Raw genomic sequence first — 22193 nt, 5'->3', positions numbered from 1 at the left:
ACAAGAAATCTGAAGGTCGAGTGAGTCACTACCGTTTAAACATAAGAAAAAGTGCCGAGAAAGTCGTCAGGCAAGGATACACGAAATGGTTCACCCTACGCCTCTCTCCTCACCAACCACTCATTTGGTACCCTAATCACACAAAACGTCGGAAAAATCGGACCAGTAGTAGTAGCAAAGAACTTTGGAGATCAAGCCAGCTCGTTTGCCAGGACAGTCACCCGTTTGAAGTAGACAGACAAACCTCACACACTGGGCTCTCAGCAATGTTATTTTTTAGCTGTGTAGCTATGGAAGATGACACAATTATGGTTTTTGATATCGGCCTTGTACATCGATTCTCTGTACATACTCGTGTGATATCGGATGCTATAGTATCAATACTTAAATCTACTTGCCTCTAAATATCGATGGCAATCAGTATCTATTTTACTTATTTATTTATTTTTTTGCCATTTAATACTAGGTTATATGTTCTCAAGAAAAAATACTTTATTCAAGAGTTTAAAGTCGATACTCTTTGGGTGTAGGGTCAAAAATAAAAATGAAATATAAACAAACGAAATTAAAAACAAAAAAAAAACTACTCAATAAATAAAAGAAAAGTTAAAATACTTTCTAATGAGAATCATTTTCTTTATGTTCGAAATTACTAAGCAAACCCTTAATATGAATCACATATCAAAAAGCGTTTTAATCCAAGTCATAAATCGCAAATTGACATCATCGTTTGCGATATAGCAAATGAAAGTTTTTCTTGCCAATTTCATTATCCCTGGATAAAATCAAAAACTTAAGTTTTCTTCAGGCCATCTTATGAAAGCGTCATTTATTCGTCAGTTATCTCCTTTGTAGATGCCAAACGTGCTCTAATAATACTTAACTATTAAAAATAAAGTTCTACATTTCAGTAAGAAGTTGGTTAAATCTAGCAAAAATTAATCTGCAGCCACTTTATACGTGATAAGTTTCCCCAATTAATGGTGATTTCACAAATGCCATAAGATTAGAAAAATGTTGAACTTATTTCATGGGGAAAAAATGAACCAATTTTTAAAGGTTCTCTCAGTGAAAAGTACTTCAACAAAAAAAGGAGATTTCAGGAAAACTGCTGCCTTAGCGACACGTGAATAACATCATCAACGTAGCCAATACACCCACAAATAGCTTATTTGTGCTAATGCTCCAGCTTAATAAACACATAAAATTATTTTTCAATAAAGCTCCTATTTTGTTAAATAATAATGTGTGTATTATCACACTCACACATACACATTATTGAGCGTGACATCTTTTTACTACAATAATGAGAAAAGATACAGAAAATTAAATGAAAAAATACATAATACGATTTGCTCCCCCCCCCTTCCCCCATGAAATACAATAAATCCGATTGATCCATTCCGATATTGCTCTAAGAGTAGTAGAGAGTAACTGTTAAAATAATACGCAATGCAATTGTAAAACAAGGAGGTAGTTTTCATTTGAGCAATCAAATAAAACATAGCTGATAAGTGATGTGTTGATAAGCGGCTCTCAAGATTGTCAGCCATTCAATTTGAAGCATTAACCTACTTAAAAGATATCAAAGCCAGCATTGTTTTTAGCTCCAATTTGTAACTGACGAAAAGAAAATATGCTGTTGAATTAATTTTTCGAGTGTTATTTGTAGCAAAGCATATTGTTTATATGAATATATATATTTCCAAGTACACTCTTAAAGCAGACTGCAGGGTAGCAAATTTAATGTTGACATTAACGTAAATTCAAGGCATACAAAAAATATTTTGTCCGATACAGAAGTCGAACTTTTATCTAAAAAAGGCAGGGCTGTGGACTCTGTGGAGAAATGATCGACTCTGACTCTTGGAATTTTAAACCCAAAAATCAGTCCTACTCCGGCTCCACGACTCCGACCCCGCAACCCAGGGAAAAAAATTATTTGTATCACTGATGCTTCATTCTAGAGGCAATAAGAGTTTTCCATTACATTTTTAAGAACTGACGAATTTAACATCTTTTAGAACAAAAAACAATGGAATGTTTTTTAAATAATAAAAATAAACACATATGAAGTTATATTTTACAGTTAAACAAATTTAAAAAGAAAATCAACTATATATCAGTAAATTTTAAAAAGTGAATTATATACTAAACTTATGTAATAAATTAATACTTATACGAATATTTATGTACTAAATTAACTGTTGGAAGACACTTCGAATGTCCGAAAAGTCGGATAATCCGGGATACATGGGTAATTAACAAAATAAATCCTTGAATAAAAACACCTAAATCAATGTTTTGCAACAAAATAGCATAGAACTGCACAGGAGTGCCCACCTGGGGGGGGGGTCATGGCGCAAGCTGCGCCATTGCAATTTTTAGGGGGGTTTTCATAAGTAAAAAAATCTCAAAAATATTTATTTTTTAAATTTCTTACATTAATATGTCAAATTGACTTAATTTTACAATGAAACAGGGAATTAGCGTATCGTAAAATGATTCAGTGGGTAAAACACTTGCCACATCAAATTCAAAAATCGACAAACGAATTGAAGGTTAGAAAAACATTTTAATTAAGAACTGTTAGTTGAAACGTATATACAGTGCACATAATTTATATCGAAAATTGGGAACATAAGTCCCATCAAAAGGGGGTGACTTTCGTCACATCAAAGGCATCGAATTTCAACATTCATCGAAAGGTGATTCAGTGGCGACTGAACTCTTGATTCGAGTTCATGCTAGGAAGCGTTGAATGGCTGTTGCCATTCTAAATAAAATAATTTTCCACACACTCCCCACCATGAACTCTTTCAAGAGTTCATCAATATCTCAATTTCAAATAATGTATTAATTACAAAATCGTAATTTCAAAATTTCAAATACACAAATTAACAAATCAATAAATCAGAGTTATGCATGAATCAAAACATTTTCAAAATAATTCCAAATATTAAATATAATTCTAAAAATGTTAGTGAAGTATACTAAATATTAAGTATCAAATTTAAAGGTTAGTGCAAAATATCAATATAAATAAATGTTCAATTTAAATTAATATAGAGTTCAAGTTTCAAAAGTTCAAAGTTCCAAGGGATACAAGTGTTGTATCGTTCTCCGCAAAAGTCCAGATGCAGTTTTAACTTCGTATGAGCGTACGTTATTATCCCGTCCGAGAAACGCTCTTTCAATTTTTCCGAGTTTCCAAAGCAGTTTGTTTTTGGAATCCTCTTCGATGAGCACTACATCTCCTATCTTAAGTGCCGGTTGTTTGTTTGGATTATTCAAAGAGTGAACAGTTCTGAGGTCAAGTAAATATTGCTGCTTCCATTTTATCCATAATTGCCGGAGAAGAAGAGATTGATATTTTTTCCGTTTCAAAAGTGAAGATCTTTTCGATTCATTTTCTACTATTTCAGCGAAATTAATAGGATATTGAGGTTCTCGTCCAAAATTTAGGAAGTGCATTGGTGTCAAAGGCAAAGGTTCACTATTATCATTATAGACGTAAGTTAGCGGTCGCAAGTTGAGGACGGTTTCTATTTCTGTAAGCAATGTAGACATTTCTTCAAAATTTAATAAAGCTTTCCCTACAATTTTCCGCAGGCAATCTTTTACGGATTTCACAAGTCGCTCGTAAAAACCTCCCCACCAAGCCACCCTTTCAATTATATTTTTCCAAACTATTCTTTCTTTTGTTAGAAATTGCGAAAGTAATTTGTCAGAAATAATTTTTGATAAATCTGCTATTTCTTTTTTCGCCCTTTTAAAGGTTTTCGCGTTATCCGAATATATTACCTTACAGTTTCCTCTTCTAGCTAAAAATCTTCGAAGTGCCAATAAGAAGGAATCTGTAGTCATATCGCTAACGAGTTCAAGGTGAATTGATCTAGTAATCGCACATGTAAACAAAACTATATAAGATTTTCGAACTTCTGTAAAAATTTTCACATAAATTGGACCCGCAAAATCCAATCCGCAAACTGAGAATGGAGGCGAGGTGTTACTTCTGTCAAGTGGCAACGGAGCTGTAATTTGTTTAGCAGCCTTCGAAAGATATTTTTGGCAGATTAGACACTTTTTGATTACACTCTTGACTAATTGCCGTCCCTTTGGAATCCAAAAACGTTGCCGAATTCTCGCTAAAGTACAAGCTGTTCCACCGTGCATCACTTTCTCATGTTCTCTTCTTGTGATTAAAAATGTCAGCCAGGACCGTTTTGGAAGAATAATAGGATGTTTTTCTTCTGTAGATAATTCAGCAAATTCTAATCTTCCTCCTAGTCTGATAATTTCATTTTCATCCATGAATGGCAAAAAGTTAAACAAATCAGAGTCTTTTTGAATCAGTTCTCCATTCTTCAAGGATTCGTAATCTTCTTTAAAAAAGATCTTCTGTTCTAATCTTATCAGATGATTCTCAGCTTCTATTAATTCTTCAGCGGTCAATGTATTTCCTATATTAGAAATCTTTCTAAATTTCATGATCGACTTCTTCACCCAAGCTGTAATCCTTACCAACTTCTCCATATTACTAAATTTAGTAATGTTGATTGGATTTTCCTTTTCTTCAACAAGACATTCACACTGAAAGATGTCCTTCGATTTCTTTCTGCATTCTAATTCTTCTGTATTTATTGCTTCATCATTTTCTGACTTCGGCCAGTATTCTGGAGAATTTTTTAGCCACTGCGGTCCTGTCAGCCAGGTTGGATCTTCTAGCAGTTTAGAAACTTTTGCTCCCCTCGACAAGGTATCTGAAGGGTTGACCTTTCCGGGGCAAAAAAACCAGTCTGAAGGTGCTGTGAATTTGCGAATTTCTTCAATCCGATTCTTGACAAAAGGTTTGAATTTCTCAGGATTGCCTTTTATCCAAAAAATTGTTATCTTCGAGTCAGACCAGAAATAGCACGGAATGTCACGTTTCAAGGATTTCAAAATATTAAAACTTAATTTTGCTGACAATACTGCAGCCATGAGCTCCAGCCGAGGCAATGTAAGAGATTTTATCGGAGCAACTCGATTTTTAGAAGCTACAAAGGCCGTTCGAACGTCTTCATTTCGAGATAAAACACGCATGTAGGCAACTGTTCCAAATGCTTTCATACTTGCGTCACAAAAGAAATGAAGTTCAAGAGTCTTGATATCAATATTTAGGTTTTCGAAAAAATAGTGGCGTGGGATTGAAATTTCCGTCAGTTGAGGAACTTCTTCGCACCAGCTTCTCCATAACGAACTTAGATCTTCGGGTAATCTGTCATCCCAATCAATACGTAACGTCCAAATCTTCTGCATCAAACATTTAATTCTCACTGTAAAAGGACCTAAAATTCCGATAGGATCGAAGATGCGTCCTAAGACCTGGAGCACGTAACGTTTAGTGTCAGTTCCTCTAGAAACAAATTTGACTAGATCTCCAACATCAAAATAAAGAATGTCCTTTAAGTTGTCCCATGCTATACCCAAGACTTTGTAAGTCATATTTTCTTCTTTGAGGTGTTCGGCATTATCACTCGAAATCACTCCATGTTTTTTCCACAATTCGCGTAGGGTCTTCGAATTAGTGCGCCACTTGTGTAGTGACAAACTAGCACCTTCGAAAATTGCTATGGACTCTAATGTATGAGATAAGGCTTCATCTACAGATGCATGACTACCGATGATGTCATCGACATAAATATTATCATTTAAAAATTTTGTAGTCACTGGATATTTTTCAGTATACTGTTTCAGATGATATTTCAAAGTTCCTGCCAATAAAAACGGACTGCTACTGATGCCGAATAGGACGCGAGTAAATTTATAAACCTGGGGTGCAATAGATTCGTCCGAGGGGTCATCGGTAAAGAAAAAACGAGTAATATCTCGATCTTCTTCTTTGAGCGAAATTTGCAAAAATGCTTGTTTCATGTCCGTTGTATAAGCAGTGGGGTGAAATCGAAATCTCAATAAAATATCAAATATTTCAGAATATAAATTTGGACCTATATGAAGACAGTCATTTAAAGATAGACAATTAGAATTATGAGAGGAGGCATCGAAAACTATACGCAATTTACTCGTCTCACGATCGTTCCTAATTATTTCTCTGTGTAGCAGGTAAAATTTAACTTCGTCTTCCTCATCTGGGTTAATAACTGGTTCAATAATTTTTTTTCGTAAATAGTCTTCTATCACATTTTTGTATTCAAAATACAACTCGGGGTTTCTATAAAATCTTTTTCTAAGTCTAGAAAATCTCCCTTCAGCTATCTTCCTATTATCTTTTAAATCCCGCTTTTCTAATTTCCAGGGTAACCCCACTGTATATCTTTTGTTTTCATATTTGATCTGAGACTCGAATTGTCTCATGATTTCATTTTCTGTTGGGTCAGCATCTTGCTTCGAATCAATAAGACCTGAAGTTTCTAAGTCCCAAAACTTCTGAATTTGTTCTGAAATCGCGCTATTTTCTACGACTACATTCATCATTAAGGAAAAGTTATTTTCACTCTTTTTCCCTTGTAAACACCAACCGAAAATTGTTTCAACTGCAACTAGTGTTTTGCTCAAATGCTTAATATTTCCCGTTACAACGTTATAATAATAATCAGCACCAATTAAAATTGTAATGGGTTCTTTACTTTCTAGAAAATCCGCGAGTGTCAAATTTTTTAAGTGTTTCATACCCTTAAAGTCTTCAACTTCGGGAGGGGGAATATTTGATCCTGATATTTCGTCTGTTACCAACAGTTCAATTTCTATTTTTAAGTCAGGAGAGTTTCTGTTGATTAACGTAAGTTTGATGACATCGTAGTATTTTTCGATCGGGGTTTTACTTCCAAATGTGTACACTGACAATTTTTCTTTCCTTAGTACTCTACATTTTAATTTATTAGCTATGTTTTGCGTGGTAAAGCTACGCATCGAACCACAATCCAGTAAAACGCGTGTACCACAGTTCAAATCTAAGTTTTCATTTTTTGCTAACACGTAACTCGTTTGCAAAAGAGTCCTATTTTTATTTCCCATATGCGATACAGCAGAAATTACATTTTCCGTCCCATTGCCCATAAGAGATTCTTCATTAGATTTATCATTAGCCAAATTGTTAAACTTATAGCAAATATTTTCATTATGTTTACCGGAACAGTACTTACAATTCCTTCCCGATAAACAATCTTTCAAACGGTGTCTTAATCCAAGGCACAAAAAGCATCTACCTTGATTCTTCAATACGTTTCTCTTTTTTTCAACACTTAAGCGACAGTTAAGAACATCGTGTTCTTTTTTACAAAATAAACAATTATCCGTTTTTTTATCAGCGAAAGCTTCATTTCCATTCTTTGCAGCAACGAAAAAACCGCTGGTGGAAATGCAAGCGCTATCTTGTCTATTAGACAAAGTTGAATTTTTATCCTTACTGTTTGATTCAAATGGCTTCGATCTACACGAATACGTTCGTTCTCGTGTTAAAATTTCTGTTTGCAAGAAATTCAAGAATTGATTTATGTCTGGAACGCAAGAGGTTTTCTTATTTTGTCGATTATATTCCAATGCCAATTCATGGGGGATTATTTTCAATACTACTGCTAACAGCATTGAAGAATAGGAATTTGACTCCAATCCTAAAGCGGAAAGGCACCGAACGTTAACTTCTATTTCATTGTGAATCCGTTTTAGCTTTGGAATGTCGGTAATTTTGTAAACAGGAGATAAGTTAAGCAATTTGTTCATATGGCTGTTAATTATGACGTCTTTTTGTCCGAATCGTTCTTTTAATATTTGAAGCGCAGAGTCGTAATTTTCATCTGAAATTTCAAAACCCGTGATTGCATTAGCTGCAGGGCCGCCTAAATAACTTTTTAGGTAGTTAAATTTCTCAGTTTTTGAAAGCGTTTCATTTTCATGAATCGAGACTTTGAAAGTGTTGTAAAAGGAATGAAATTGGGTGCAATCACCGTAAAACTTTTGAATGTTCAATTTTGGAAGCTTCACGTGTTTTGTTTCGTATATTAATTTCTCGCTCATGTTCGAACTTATGTTCGCTTGGCTATTATTAGAGGATTTAATTTCCTTTAATTTTCTTTGAGCGCGAAATATTGTGTTCGAAACCTTTTCAGCGTATTCATATGCTGATATCAGTTCTTTTTCGTATTCTTCTAATTCTAACAACGGTTCGATATCTTCATCAATTTTCTTTAAAAGTTCTGCTTTAATATGCAATTGATTCAATAGCTCTTCTAGGGCCTCTAAATCTATTTGATCTTCTTTAATTAAACCTTCAATAGTATTCGTTATTTTCGTAACTGCTATTCTAATAACAGTTCGGTTTTTCTTCAGCTTTTCAAAATCCATTTTGGAAAATAAAAATGTCTCTCTTACCTTTTGTTGTCTTCGCACTAGGTGCTAATCCATATGAAAGTCTTCTAAATCAACAAATGTCACACGCAACGAATTAAAGTTGAATGCAAGCGTTACTTTTCGGCCGCTATGCACCATATCGTAAAATGATTCAGTGGGTAAAACACTTGCCACATCAAATTCAAAAATCGACAAACGAATTGAAGGTTAGAAAAACATTTTAATTAAGAACTGTTAGTTGAAACGTATATACAGTGCACATAATTTATATCGAAAATTGGGAACATAAGTCCCATCAAAAGGGGGTGACTTTCGTCACATCAAAGGCATCGAATTTCAACATTCATCGAAAGGTGATTCAGTGGCGACTGAACTCTTGATTCGAGTTCATGCTAGGAAGCGTTGAATGGCTGTTGCCATTCTAAATAAAATAATTTTCCACAAGCGAAAGAAACGGCAAACAGAAGAATTTCAGGAAACACTAAAATAGTTTTGGGTGGAATTTCTTAATTTTGCTGTAAAAAATAGAAAATTTGCGTGCAAAGTGCAATTTACTTTTGAGAAAAAAAAAGAGAAAATATTTTTATTTCCAAAAAAAAAGAAAGAAAAAGAAGAAAAAAAAGGGGGGGGGAGGGCGAAAACGGGGAAATAAGATTATACCTGCGTTCGATCAGAAAACTTACTTACCTTTTATTTATTTATATTTACTAATTAATCGTTATTATTTTGATCGCAGTGTAAAGCAAAACGCTCATTCATATTTTAAAACATGAACTTCAGTTCTTACTATATGACGGAAGTAAAATGTCTACTATTTCAATAATTGTACTTTTTCATTTTTCATATTCAGAGAAAAAAAATGCTGTACGAGCTTTCCAGGAAGTCTCGCGTGGAAACAGGTAGTTACAGTAAAAAATGGTTTTGAAGAAATATAAATAATGACGTGTCAAAAAGATTTTAAACTTGTCTCCTCCCTCTTTAGAAGAGAGGGGAGTTTCTGAAGTAAGTCGCAAGAATGACCTCTCTGTAATGTGAATAATAAAGATTGTTGTTTTCTTAACACCTTACAGACGGCACGTTTCAGCGCAAAACTGCGAATTTTGTTTTAAAATGTCTTTTTTTTTAATATTAAATATTTTTTTAAATAATAAATCAATTTTATAAACATTCAAAAATTATAAAATAGGATATATTTTAGGCATTATTGGAAAACATTTTTTTTATTTTAAATCCATTATATAATGTTTAAAGACCGGTTTTCTGTGGTGGTTCAAAGTTTTGCAGTAGCGTGGGACTGGTCCTTAAGTTTCCTTAAGCTGTAGATGTTGTTTTAGTTATAAAAATACCCAAAGACTTTTCCACTTTAAAAATAATTCTTTCTAAAATACTACTTCATTAAGTTCAAGATTTGAAAAGATAAATTTCGTTCGAAAATCGATGCAGATTTTTCCATCATGAAAAATCAAACTTGCAAGTAAAATTATTCAAGTTAGTACTCTTCAACAATTTCTCTTAAAACTTCGTACGTAAAGAAAATTATATTTTTATTCATTTATTTATTTATTTTGCTTTGTAAAATAGAAATTGGTATTCAGTATTAAATTACTATTGTTCAAGATGAGAAAAATCTTTTTGAGCTGGGTCTCTTGTAAGAGATATTACTGAATAATTTTGTATCGCAAAATTTTCTGTACCTTGAAGTATTTCTTCAAATTTTCATTCTAAATAGATTTTTAAGTATATTATTTTAAGCAATTTATGCTATTCCTTATAATTATAGAAAGGTTAGGAGAGGTATACTTTCAGTTGCTTCATTTGGCATGTTTTCTTTTCCTTCGTGGATATGAATTTAATAAAATGTACCTGCTAAACCAGATCTTGTATCAATAAATCTTTACTAATAATAAAGCTGAAAGTCTCTCTGTCTAGATCTCTCTCTGTGCGGATTTCTGTCTGTCAGGATCTCTGTGACGCGTATAGCACCTAGACCGTTCGGCCGATTTTCATGAAATTTGGCACAAAATAAATTTGTAGCATTGGGGTGTGCACCTCGAAGCGATTTTTCAAAAATTTGATTTTGTTCTTTTTCAATTTCAATTTTAAGAACATTTTCCCGAGCAAATTATCACAACGTGGAAGAGTAAATTACCAAGTGATCATAACGTGGAACCGTAATATGGGCAAGCCAATTGGCGAGAAATTCATCATACATTGTTTGTAAATATACAGGGGAACCAAAATACCTTTTAATTTTCTATTACGGGCAAAGCCGTGAGGTTGCCACTAGTATCACATAAAGTAAAATGTAAACTTGCTTTTTTTTTACTTCTCATGATTCACTTTCTTAATTTTACAGACATGTTTTATTCATATTGAACTTTTCTTGGATTTTATTTTGCAAATGAACGTGAAAGTTTATGTTAAGCGCGTAGTTGTGTTTATTTGTTATTTTATATCCCTTTTTAAATGTACGGAATTTCCTTGTACAGGGAACACCCTATCTTCAATAATCCGGATAAAAAGACATTTTGACGTTAGCGACACAAGACGCTGAATTCTAAAGTGAATGTCAATCGGATAGCATTTGAATGGAAGACATTTTCCTCTAATTCTGTCATTTTGTAAAACATAATATGTAATGCAAAAAGGAAAGAATATTTTTTACGTTTCACGAGATTTGAATTTTAGAAAGCTTATTGATGAATTAAAAGCTATAAGAAATGACGCTTTCTTGCTCCTATTAAATGGTGTTTCAAAATTCTTATGAGTTTCATTAGCTGGTAATATACTGCTAGGAAATAATGTTTCCAGTTTATTCATTAACCATATATTTTGTTTGTAATTGGGATGTATTTATTAAATTCATTATTGACTTTTAAAACTGTTGATTTATTCAAAAGTCGATTTAATTAGCTAGTACTAGACTTAAAAGTTGGGGAATGCATGCCATGATGAAATAGTGGGGCAAAGTGAAATGGTGATATTTACTCTACTTTTAACGCCGCTTGTCGGGTACTTTGTAGCGTAACTATGGGGTCTACCGCCCCTGGTGAACTAAGGTAATTGCGCCTCCCCCCAGGGTCGCCCACATGGGAAGTCACCGGAGGTCATTGTAACCCCCCCCCCCAAAAAAATGGAACATTTTGATTAATTGATTCGACAAATAGGAGGCAGCATTGTAGTTTTTTTTCTTATTTTCCTTTTTAGAATTGTTTTCAATGATGCCCAATGTTCCTTCTCAGTAGATGTTATGCATGTGTATTTTTATATACCCCCTCTAACTCTTTTCCTTGCGAGTTTTAAGAAAATTTTTAATTTTTTTTAAGGCATTTTTCAAATTCTATAAAATTAAAAAAAAACACCTCAATTTTTTTTTTTTTAATCAGTCGAAATGCCCCCCCCCCCCCGGCTGCTGCGTCCCTGGCGAGAGCCACTCCTGCCAACCCCTAATTACGCTACTGCGGGAACTATTTTAACTACGTGGTAATACATATGAAGCAGTGAGAAGTAAAGGAATGCAAGTGGCAAAATTAAAAATTTGGAGATGACCAGCACAAATGGTAGGTGAACCTCTCCTCTGTCTTGGGGCAAGAGATTGTACTAATAGCCCTGGTAGGTGCTGCTGTATAGCATGATTTAGAAAAAAAATTCAATGAAAGCCTACTTAGGATCTGATCTTTAAACACGTTTTACTCAGAACTTAAAATAATCCACTTGCATCCCTTTGCTTCTCACTGCCTCTATAGTCTATTCCATTCAAGGAAAATGTTGCATCTGAAAATCAAGGAATGCGATAATACTAGAAACTTCCAAAAGTGGATACTCATATTGCAATATTTTGTTTAAAGTCAAAAAATATTTTTGTTATTTTCTAAATAATAAAGGTTTTGTTATTAAGATTTTTAATATTAGTTGAGACCTACTAATACTCGGTATAGTATTTATTTGTTTAATGTTACTCTTATTTGTATTTTAAATGCTTTGTGCGCTGTGCAGTTAGTCAAGTGCATGGGGAGCGAAGTGAATGGGGCAAAGCAATATAATTTCATTTTCGGATTAAATCGTATTTTAAATCACTTACGGATTCAGATAATAATTATTTCATTTATATTCTTTTATTTAATAATTATCTTATTTATTCATTCATTCACTTATTTTCTTATTCATTCACTGTTTTATGCACTTTTTTTCTCATATGTTAATTAATTAAATTGTTTACTGTTTCGTTTTGATATCATTTATTCATTCATTCTTTTATTTACTCGTTCATCTGATCAAAAATATCTTTAATTAATAGAGTAAAAATAGTTAATTTAAAAAAAAAAACATTTTTTTCACTTTGCCCCTTGAAAAAAAAAATGCACCTTTTTCCTGAAGGTGCAAATTTACTGCGAAAACAAAATAATAATGTTTCAATGCAAGTTTTATTTTGCAATATATTGTTCTTTCTAAATGTACCGTTATTTTTAGAACTAACTTCCAACTTGTTCAATTTGAAAAAAAAAACTATTTCACGTGACTCCACTTTTCCATACTACAGCTAAAATCTTGATTAAGAAAGTCTATCATGTATCATCTCTTTTGATGCAATGATTTTGCACAATCGTTTGTAATGTAAAAATCATTTAAATGCTCTAGAACATCTTGGTAGAATGTTCGTTTCTGAAAACCTGTGTTTTAGCTGTTGACTAAAGATGAGTATTTTTATCCATGTTTGTAACATTGAGGTGATATTTTCAAAACAAGTATGCTTTAATCTTAAGTACTTGTTAAACCTTGAGTATATGATGAGGAGAGGCGCTGCTGAACAGCTGAACAATTTGAAGCTTTTTATGAAAGAGTGTTATAGAAAAGTAGTAGGTGCAGAAGAACTTTTTATGCTTTAATAAAATTGATTAACTTGAGCACAGGGATTTTGGGTCATGAAATGTATTTCACATTGCAATGTATTCTTAGCTATTTAGAATCGTTTCCTTTGTTTACAGAGGTTAGAATATGCTTTTGAAGTTAAGTTCAATGAGGTGAAGTACAAAAACAGTCGGATTTACTAACTTCGTTAATTAAAATGCTATTTGTTCTTCTTAGGTTGAAATTAAATGTATGTGATAGCATAACCGCTATGCAGAAAATTTACAAAATTAAAATCTTTTTATATTTTCATTTGGGTGTCTCTTCAAACCAAAAGTATACTGTTATACGTCGAAGTCTGCCAACTGTTAATTTATTTCTAAATATGCTTCTCCTGGTTACAGTGACAGCCTCCTTCGCATAGGAAACAAATAATTGAACTTAATTTCATACCATAAAAGTTAGAGTTATTTTCAATGTTGGACTTTTCATCGTTTATTGCTGTTAAAAATTGTATAATCATGGAAATTTCTTTACTGAAATCAAGGGTCACGTTAAATTAGATGTCGAGTAAAGTAAGAAGTAGCTTTTTAAAAAGTAATTATGATTTTTTACGTTTTCAATTTTGAAATCAGTAGTCAATAACTTGTATTAAGCAAGTCTTCAACTTTTCCACCTCAAAAACAAGTTTTTCGTTTAACAATATTTCGTGCCAAAAGTACTAATCAAAAATGTTATATAAATAAAACATTGTCCAATGTTGACACATTGTTTTTTACTGACGTTGATTATTCATTTTGCTCATTTGCTAAAAAGAGCTATATGTTTCCAAAAAGAGAACTCCTGTTCCCTTTCAAAAATATCAATCCAGTGCTTATGCCATCCGGTGCAAGCACTTGGTTGATAAAGGTTGATAAGCGCCTAACGATTCCTTGGTTGATAGCGCCTTAGTTGCTAAGCGCCCACAATTCCTTAATCCTTTTACTTTAAAGGATTTAGATTTAACTAAAATTCATTATTCCACAAGGGCTCTATTAGTGTTTACAAAGAGGAAACATTTTTTCATCCTTTTAAATATTGTATCGGAAAAATGTTAAGTTGGGTTTCGCGCGGTCCCTGAAGTAAGGGGCTCCTTGCAGGCGTACGGGAACTTTTCATACATAAATCTACTAAATCGCAGCATAAGTAACATGTGTGTCAAGTTGTGACAAAATGAGTTCGGTAAAATGATGGGACATGACACTTGTGTCCTATGATCAATTTAGATGCAAAGCTTCAACTATTTTCCAAAATTTTATTAATTTATTATTCTTAGGAATGTTTCCGCTGCATTTTTTTTTGGGGGGGGGGCGGGCTGCCCCTTCTTTAACGGAGGCGCGCCATCGTCCTTGAGACCATCCCTATATCTGGAAAATTAATGACATTACCTACGTTTAATCTGTAATTATAAAATTGCCTTGAATAAAAGAAAAAGCATGACAGTATGAATGAAAATGTCAAATAGTGTTGGAAACATTTGCGATTTTTTCAAAATAAATTTTCAGTGTAATTTGAAACAATCCCCTCCCCCCTCCTTCCTCTAATATTAACGCACCGATGTCTCAAAAACGTGAAGAAGCTTATTTGTTTTCGATAACTTATTGAATACATTTTGAAACAGGAGGGCACATATGTCCCTTAGTCCTAAAGGGTTAAATCCGTCTCCGTCCCTCACAAGAAACTGTTTCCCTTATCGAAGAGAATCACTTTGCACCGCGATCATTTGCACAATCAAGGGAAATTAAAGCATTTAACCCATGGGTTAAATGTTTTAAGCATGGGTTAAACCCCCCTTTAAGCATGGGTTAAATTAAAGCATTTTACCCATTATTAAAGAAAAACGGAACACTCTGTCCTTCACGTAACACCTCATATTTTTCACTAAAAGTAATAATTAAAAAAGGCAACAATTTTTTTTTTCATTAAGAAATCGCAAATGTATTTGTTGTACTTTTACAAAAAATGTTCTTTCTTACCTTTTTAAGTTATTACTTTTTAATGAAACGAGGACAAAATGACAGCTTTTTCATGGAATGGTCCATTAGATATTTTCCCATCATAACTTTTGAAGCAGGCGCACAAGCTATTTAAACTTTTTTTCAAGTGCTTTAAATATACTGAGTAGAAAAAGACGTCTTCAAAAATCTTAAACAAAAATTGACCTTATAAATTTTCTTTTATTTCAAATTTTTCAAATACAGATAAATAATTTCAATGCGTGCTTTTTCCCACAGCTTTTGAAGCCAGTGCAACAATTTAACATAAAACCCGATCTAAAACCATAAACCAATTAGAAATACAAATGTAAATAGTATCGAATATCAACTCAATTAAATAATATTCTAATATTCGCATGCATTTCGCACCAGCACTATATTAGCCAAACCAATAACTTTGGTTTGTTCCTAATTTTTAAGCAACTTCACTGTTTTTTTTTTTTTTAAGTACTCAGAAAATAAATTATTTGCAATTATAAACTACATGAATTGTCATTTGACTTCCGCCCCCTCCCCAATTTTTATTTTCTTCTCTTTTTTTTTCGTCCCACAGACTATGATGATTTTGACAATTCAAACTCGAGGGTGAAGAAAACTAGTGATTATTGTCCCTTAACGAGATTAATTTTGTTACTTTCCTACTTATTGGTCTTTGTGAATTATTTTTATTGTTTGAATTGACTGCGCGTTACATTCTAACGCTTAAATATTTAGTAACGATTAATTTCATAAACTTTTTAACGAGAAAATCTGCTGCTTCTGTTTCCAACATATGCTTATTTAAACTTAGAAAAACGTAATTTGAAATTTTTCGCATAACTCTTGTAGTCTCATGAGTAACATTATATTTTTGTGTTTTACTCCCAAAACTTTTTCACATTCTCGCTCAGTTGTTCTTCACAAATGTACATATTTCAATGGCTGCAATCTTGCAATAAGTTATCATACTTGAATGTGTCCCAAAATTCTTAAATTTTATTAGGTCTATTTTTTGATTTGTTGTAGTTAAGACAGCGTTGCAGTCGTCGCAGTTCACAACAGAGTGCACTTGCCGGACAAAAAATCCAGCGTAGTCAGAAACATCATTAATATACTGCGTCATGTTAATTGAGATGATTTCTGAATTTTCCAAATCGTCGTCAAAGGAATCGGAAGAAAAGGCTTTCTTTCAAAGCATTTTTGTTACGCTTAAAATTTAATCTGAGCATTTGAAGGTTGTCAAAATCAGCGCAATTTGAAGAACTGGACTCTAATTTCCGTATGAATGAATAATCTTTTTTTCGCACTTCGAAATTATCCGTTGTTCCCAGCACACTTTTCATAGAAATTAGGAAACCTAAAAATCCAGTTTTTCGCGGACATACTATAACTAATTTTCCATCGCTTGTTTTTAGTGATTTAATATAATGCTCGGTATCTATAGTAAATTGCTTAAAATATTCTTAATTTCGACTCTGCATGGGGACTTTTTTTGCCTTTAGTAGAAAGAAATATTTCTGTTACTCACTATGTCTTTACTTTTTAATAAAATTCATCAAACCCTCTTTCGCTAGAAAATCTCAGATTCACACATATAGAGATTTCTCACATAAGTATAATGAAAATCTTCAAACAATCCTAGACTTTTAACGACGCTTCGCATTGTTATATCACTGCTGCTCGAGAAGAGGGAGACACGATGTCCCTTGATCACGTGATTCTCTGAAGAATCATGATGATCCCACTTTCTCCGGGCGAAATACGCTGCGCTGTAGGAGGAAAGGCCTATCTATCCCTTTTAAAGATCTATGGCGGTGTCTCGAAAAGCCTCGCCTTCCCTGTGTGGTGTCTGACCTATTTGTAAGCTACCTTGTTTTACAATCCATTTCGGTCTTACGCAAGCTCTCGGTTGTCCTGTCAGGTGGTTGGTTCGGAATGGGAGGTTGGCTTTTACTTTCGGTCTTTCCTTAAACTAATCGTGTACCTCTCTGAGATGCTTTGACCGCATGTGAATGAATTCTTCGGAAACCTTTCTGTTAGTTCTTGTTTTACACTTTGTGACATTAGCAAGATGTATTGTCCAATATTTAACTTGTATTTGTACATTGTTCTTTTAGTTATTCATAACTAAGGTGACCATTTATTTTTTCCCCTGAAAATGGAACATTTAACAATTTTAAGCAACTATTCGTGTATTAAAAAATCGGTATCATAATTTTTTTACAGATTGTGTTTATTAGAGAAAAGCAGAAATGAACTCTTTAAAAAAGAATTGGTTTAGTATTATAGTTTAAATATACAAATTGAGTGTATTTAACGCTGATTAAAAAAAAAATGATATTCTTTGTAGGATTTCATACAATTTACTCCTATAACCAAGATTCTTTATGAACTCCAAATTGCAACCGTGATAATTTCACGAATTAAGCGAAAATACAATTTTACTGCTGCATTAGGCCCAGGAAAACATCAAATATATTCAATAATCATGAGAATGTTCGCCATGAATCAATTTGAAAATGCTTATAGAATGCAACCAAAATTTTAGGTAAAAAAATACAGAGTGTTCCGATCTTCACTTCAGAAAACTGGAGATTTCAGCGTCCCGCAGCTGTGTTCGCGGACAGCGGGCCAGGCCGTTGGCTCTGAACATCAGTGCGACCCAACTGATAGATCAACAACCAAATTTATCCGTCTATTTATCCGTCTAACGGATACATCAACAACACGAAGATAGATCAATTACATTTTGACCTATCTCCGTAAAATTTTGACACGCAGAAAAATGGGCTAAAAATATTTCAGACAAAATAGATCAAGGTTTTGCCTCACTTGTTAATTTTCATATTTATTTTTTTTTATTTTATTAACTCATTTATTTATTTAAATGAAAGTTGATCAACTTTTTAAAAACTTTACATTTAAGTGCTATTTGTTGCATTTGAACCCATGGCAAATTTTATTTATTATAGGACCTATTTCTATATTTTGAAAATTCCGTTGGTGAAAGTTTAAGTTTTTGTAGGTGGCAATTTGTTTTTGATATCACAGTGAATAAAGTGCTTTATGTAAAATAGAAAACAGAAATATATCCCAAAGAAAATTTCGTTTTTCAACTCATCGGCTTCCCATTCTAATTGCACGTTTCAAGATACTCACCCCGTTAATTCATAAAGTATGTTTCATGTTTTCCTTAACAAAAAAAAAAAAAAAAAAAAACATTTTATTTTGAAAATATCTCTAATACTTCTTTCAAAATTAGAAAACAATAAATAATCGCATTACTGAAGAAAACAAAGTGACGACGTTTTTTTTTTATTATGATTATCAGTTTACCTTTCCTTTACGCGCCAGTAGTTCTACTGCAATCTGAACCAAAATCTTCGATTTTGTCTTATTGATTTTCTTATCCCGATGTGTATCATTAGGTTTCTAATAACATTCGCAGTCAGTATCAGCCTCTGCCTTTTTTGTGTAATTCTTTGAACCGTGTCTTAATCCCATCACAGTTGAACGAATAAAGTAGTATATGCTATTTATCCGTTTCAAATGATCTCATAATTTTTGATCTAGTTTTCAACAAAGTACAGTCTCCTCCTTGTTTGTTATTCTTGGGGTAAGATCAAAGACAGATAGTTTTTAACCAAACACAGTTCGCTAAAATTAGAAACAAATGTTGAACATTAGAGAGAAACGCAAGAGCTGACATGTAATTTCCAGCTTTCTCTTTAAGGCAACTATAACATTTGTTATTTAATTTCACTGATTATGAGAAATTTGTTTCAAACAAAAATGTTTTATCTTCGAGATATATTACATATACTTTGAACTATATTCAGTTAAACTATATCTCTTTCTTTTACTACTTTGTGAGAATTAAAGGAAGCATTAAATTCATAAAAAAAAAATGTCATCCAGATTTCCAATTGCAAGTTTGTTTTAACCACCTATAAATCAGTTTTGATTTTTTTGTAGCCTTTTATACCTCAGAACTTGCGGAAAGAGAGAAAATCTATTTTGTCTGACCTTGAGTTCATTTTGATGAGTTTTGTCAGGGTAGCGTGTGTACGAATGCCGCATAGCTCAAAAACGGTTAGTTAAGGAATGTTGAAATTTCACCTGTAGGATCTATACAACATCTAGTTGTGCATAGAGTGTTTTGGGTGCAATCAGCAGTTCGTCTGGACGTCTGTATTCACTTATGAATTTATCTTTTAACTTTGCCTAACTCAAAAATGGTCAGTCTAAAAGGATAAATTCGTATATTGGGCATGTTCAGTGTATTCACCTCCCATTTTTCCCGAATACTTTCAAGGGGAATACTTCCTCGTGTTTTTTTTTTTTTTTTTGCAAATCAGAGTTATTTTTAAGTCCTTTTTTGTTGCAAAATATTTTCTCCAATAAATCACTTAACTTAAATCACTTTCTCGAAATGTCAAAAGAATGTTTCACACCACTTGACACAGACCTCGTACTACCTTTTTATTACTACTTTGTTATAACAATCAAAGAGGATGTATTAATCCTAGACGAAATATAATATTTCATATACATATTGCTTATTGAAATTGGCTACACTCTTTCAAAAACGAAAGACAATTTGTTCAAAATAAAAAAATGGAAATTTTTATAAAAGCTCAACACTTTTGCTATGCTTATTTTGTACTGTGAATTAACTGCTAGAAACAGTCATGTATTATTTTTATAAGTTAATACGCAAAAGTTGTTGTCCAAAAAGAATTAATTAAACATCTACTTCAAATCTATTCCACAATACAGCATTTATCTTTCAACATTTTGAAGCACGTGATTTTAAGAAGGTTATAATTAGTCTAAAGTATTTACCATTGAATATCAATGTTTTTCACGCGATGAATAATAGCAATTTCATTTTTTAGAGATGAGCTATAATGTATCCCTCTTTGCACAGGAAAGTCGCAAAAGAGTAGGTTGAGAAAGTAGCCCTTTAATCTACCTGACCCCATGCTATCCAACTTTTCCCTCAATAAAAAAGGGACAAAAAAAAAAAAAAAAGCCTTTTTAAATAAGTATCTATACGTTATCGAGGCGTCGAAAATTCATCCATTAGTATGGATGTTGACGGTTACTGAAAAAGTTTTTGAATAGTTTTCGTATTTAAAATCTTGTTAATTTTGAAGGTCAACAACATGCACTTTTAAAAAGATATCTACTGTTCTTTAAGATTTTTTTAAATCTTTTTCCCCCACTACCAGAAGCTAGCAAATAGGTTTTTCTTCCCTTTTATTAAACGTAAGCCATAGCTACTGCAGAATTTTTTTTTATTGACTTCTCACTTTTTTCTATTTTACATTACAAATCAGTTTAACCCTTTGAGCGTTTTCTTTAATCGCGTTTTCCTCATAGCTTTCAACTTATAAGCCGCTTACATTTTTTCTTCATGCTCTCTACTTTGCTCTTGGATGTTTTTGAGATGATTTGTAAAGTAAGTTGAAATTCTTTACTCTGAAACAGTTTTTTAAATTTCGTTTATAAACTACATATGATTAATCGGATAACTTCTAGTTGTCACCTCCTGATGAATAGGAGCCTCCCATTAAATCAAACGTAATACTTCGGTGATACTCTCTGTTGTAAATTTCATTAAATAATAGCTAGAGATTATTCTCTTGAGAATGATGGAGCCTACAAAATTCAACAAATGAATTTTAATAGTTCGAAGGTCAAAACATTCTCTTCCCTCTGCTTGCAAGGTTGCTACAAGTTTTCGAAGAGCGTAATTCTATCTTTGAATACAAATGCGTTAATTAAGTTTCGAATCATTGACTACACGCCTACATCTTTCAATCTGAGAGGGCGTTTTTCTTTCCTATTAAAAACTCATTAGATCTTACCTCTTAACTAAGGAGGTTTTGAGCCTGAAATGCGCAATCCAAACTTGGGAGATTTCGGCATCAATTATGTGATAGTAGTATTGGAAAATATTTTGCCGTGATGCATGTACTCAGCACAAGAGTTTGATATAATGTATCATTCAATGTGCAGGAACTCATAAATGTATTTTGAATTCATGTTTTTAGAGAACATAAATATTCGGCTGTCATCCCGGTAGCCCCAGTACTGCAAGGTATACCAGCATTCAGATAAGACATAAAACTTACTGTGAATCAACAAAAGGAATGCTTGAAAATAAAATGCTGAATTAAAAAATCACGAGTTAAAAGAAGGCTGAAAAGCTTCAAAATAGAAAACTAAGGCACAGGTAGCTTGCGGGATTCAATAGCAAATGCTTTTACCCTCTCTGCCACTGAACATTCCTGCATTAAGGTTTATGCACTTTTTTTCTCTCTTTCGCTTTGAACTGTGTTTTCCTACGGCAAAACCAACTATAATTTGCTGACTTTTGTGGTCACGTATAAATACTAAATATCATGTTAACATCTCATTAGTGTTGTAAAGTGATTGTTGTTTCACCCTAACCTCACCTACGTTACCGCAAAAAAAAAATCTATTTTTTCCTTTGCTTCTTGGATTTTGTCTATTCTAATAATATTTTTAATAGTAAGGTGTTTAGTGTTTCTCCCAGCCATTTTTAGGAGGGCTCAGCGCCCTGCTCCATTTAAGTTAAGGTTCAATGCGCCCTGCCTCCTTTTTTTGCATTTCTCAAAGCATCCCTCTTGACCCTTTGAAGTTTTAACAAAACATCATCATGACACGTTTCTTTATGTGTCAAGATTCATCCAAACCTGTCCCTGAAACGCAATTACCTTGTTTCTCACATTATTTGATTTGAGTGTAAATCTGATGTTTTCAGCATTTTTTAAAGTTAAACATTAAAAGCTTTTTAAATAGTAATAACAAAAGCAGTAGTGATTATTTAAAAAATAATTTCTATTGGAAAAAAGTACCCTTTTGAAGTTACCTTTTATCTGGAAGCACCTTGCACCGTTTTTTTTTTTTTCTTTTTTTGGGGGGTGGGGGGGTCCGGGAGAAACACTAAAT

At 32.9% G+C, this 22193-nt stretch overlaps 2 protein-coding genes across 2 annotated transcripts in view; one reads left to right on the top strand and one right to left on the bottom strand.

The window, feature by feature from the left end:
- The window catches only part of LOC129218966 (uncharacterized), a 165227-nt gene extending 159311 nt beyond the window's left edge, over nt 1-5916 (bottom strand). The window contains exon 1 of the mRNA XM_054853286.1: nt 4180-5916. Coding sequence (XP_054709261.1) covers nt 4180-5916 — 1737 coding nt within the window. The remainder of the gene's footprint in view (nt 1-4179) is intronic.
- The window catches only part of LOC129218663 (SH3 and multiple ankyrin repeat domains protein 3-like), a 186063-nt gene that overhangs the window by 42731 nt on the left and 121139 nt on the right, over nt 1-22193 (top strand). The gene's annotated exons all lie outside the window — the stretch shown is intronic.

This window comes from Uloborus diversus, chromosome 3 (assembly GCF_026930045.1).
Source record: "Uloborus diversus isolate 005 chromosome 3, Udiv.v.3.1, whole genome shotgun sequence".
Taxonomy (NCBI): Eukaryota; Metazoa; Arthropoda; class Arachnida; order Araneae; family Uloboridae; genus Uloborus; species Uloborus diversus.
The sequence above is the reverse complement of the archived record's forward strand: the minus strand, read 5'-3'. Positions and strand labels throughout refer to the sequence as shown.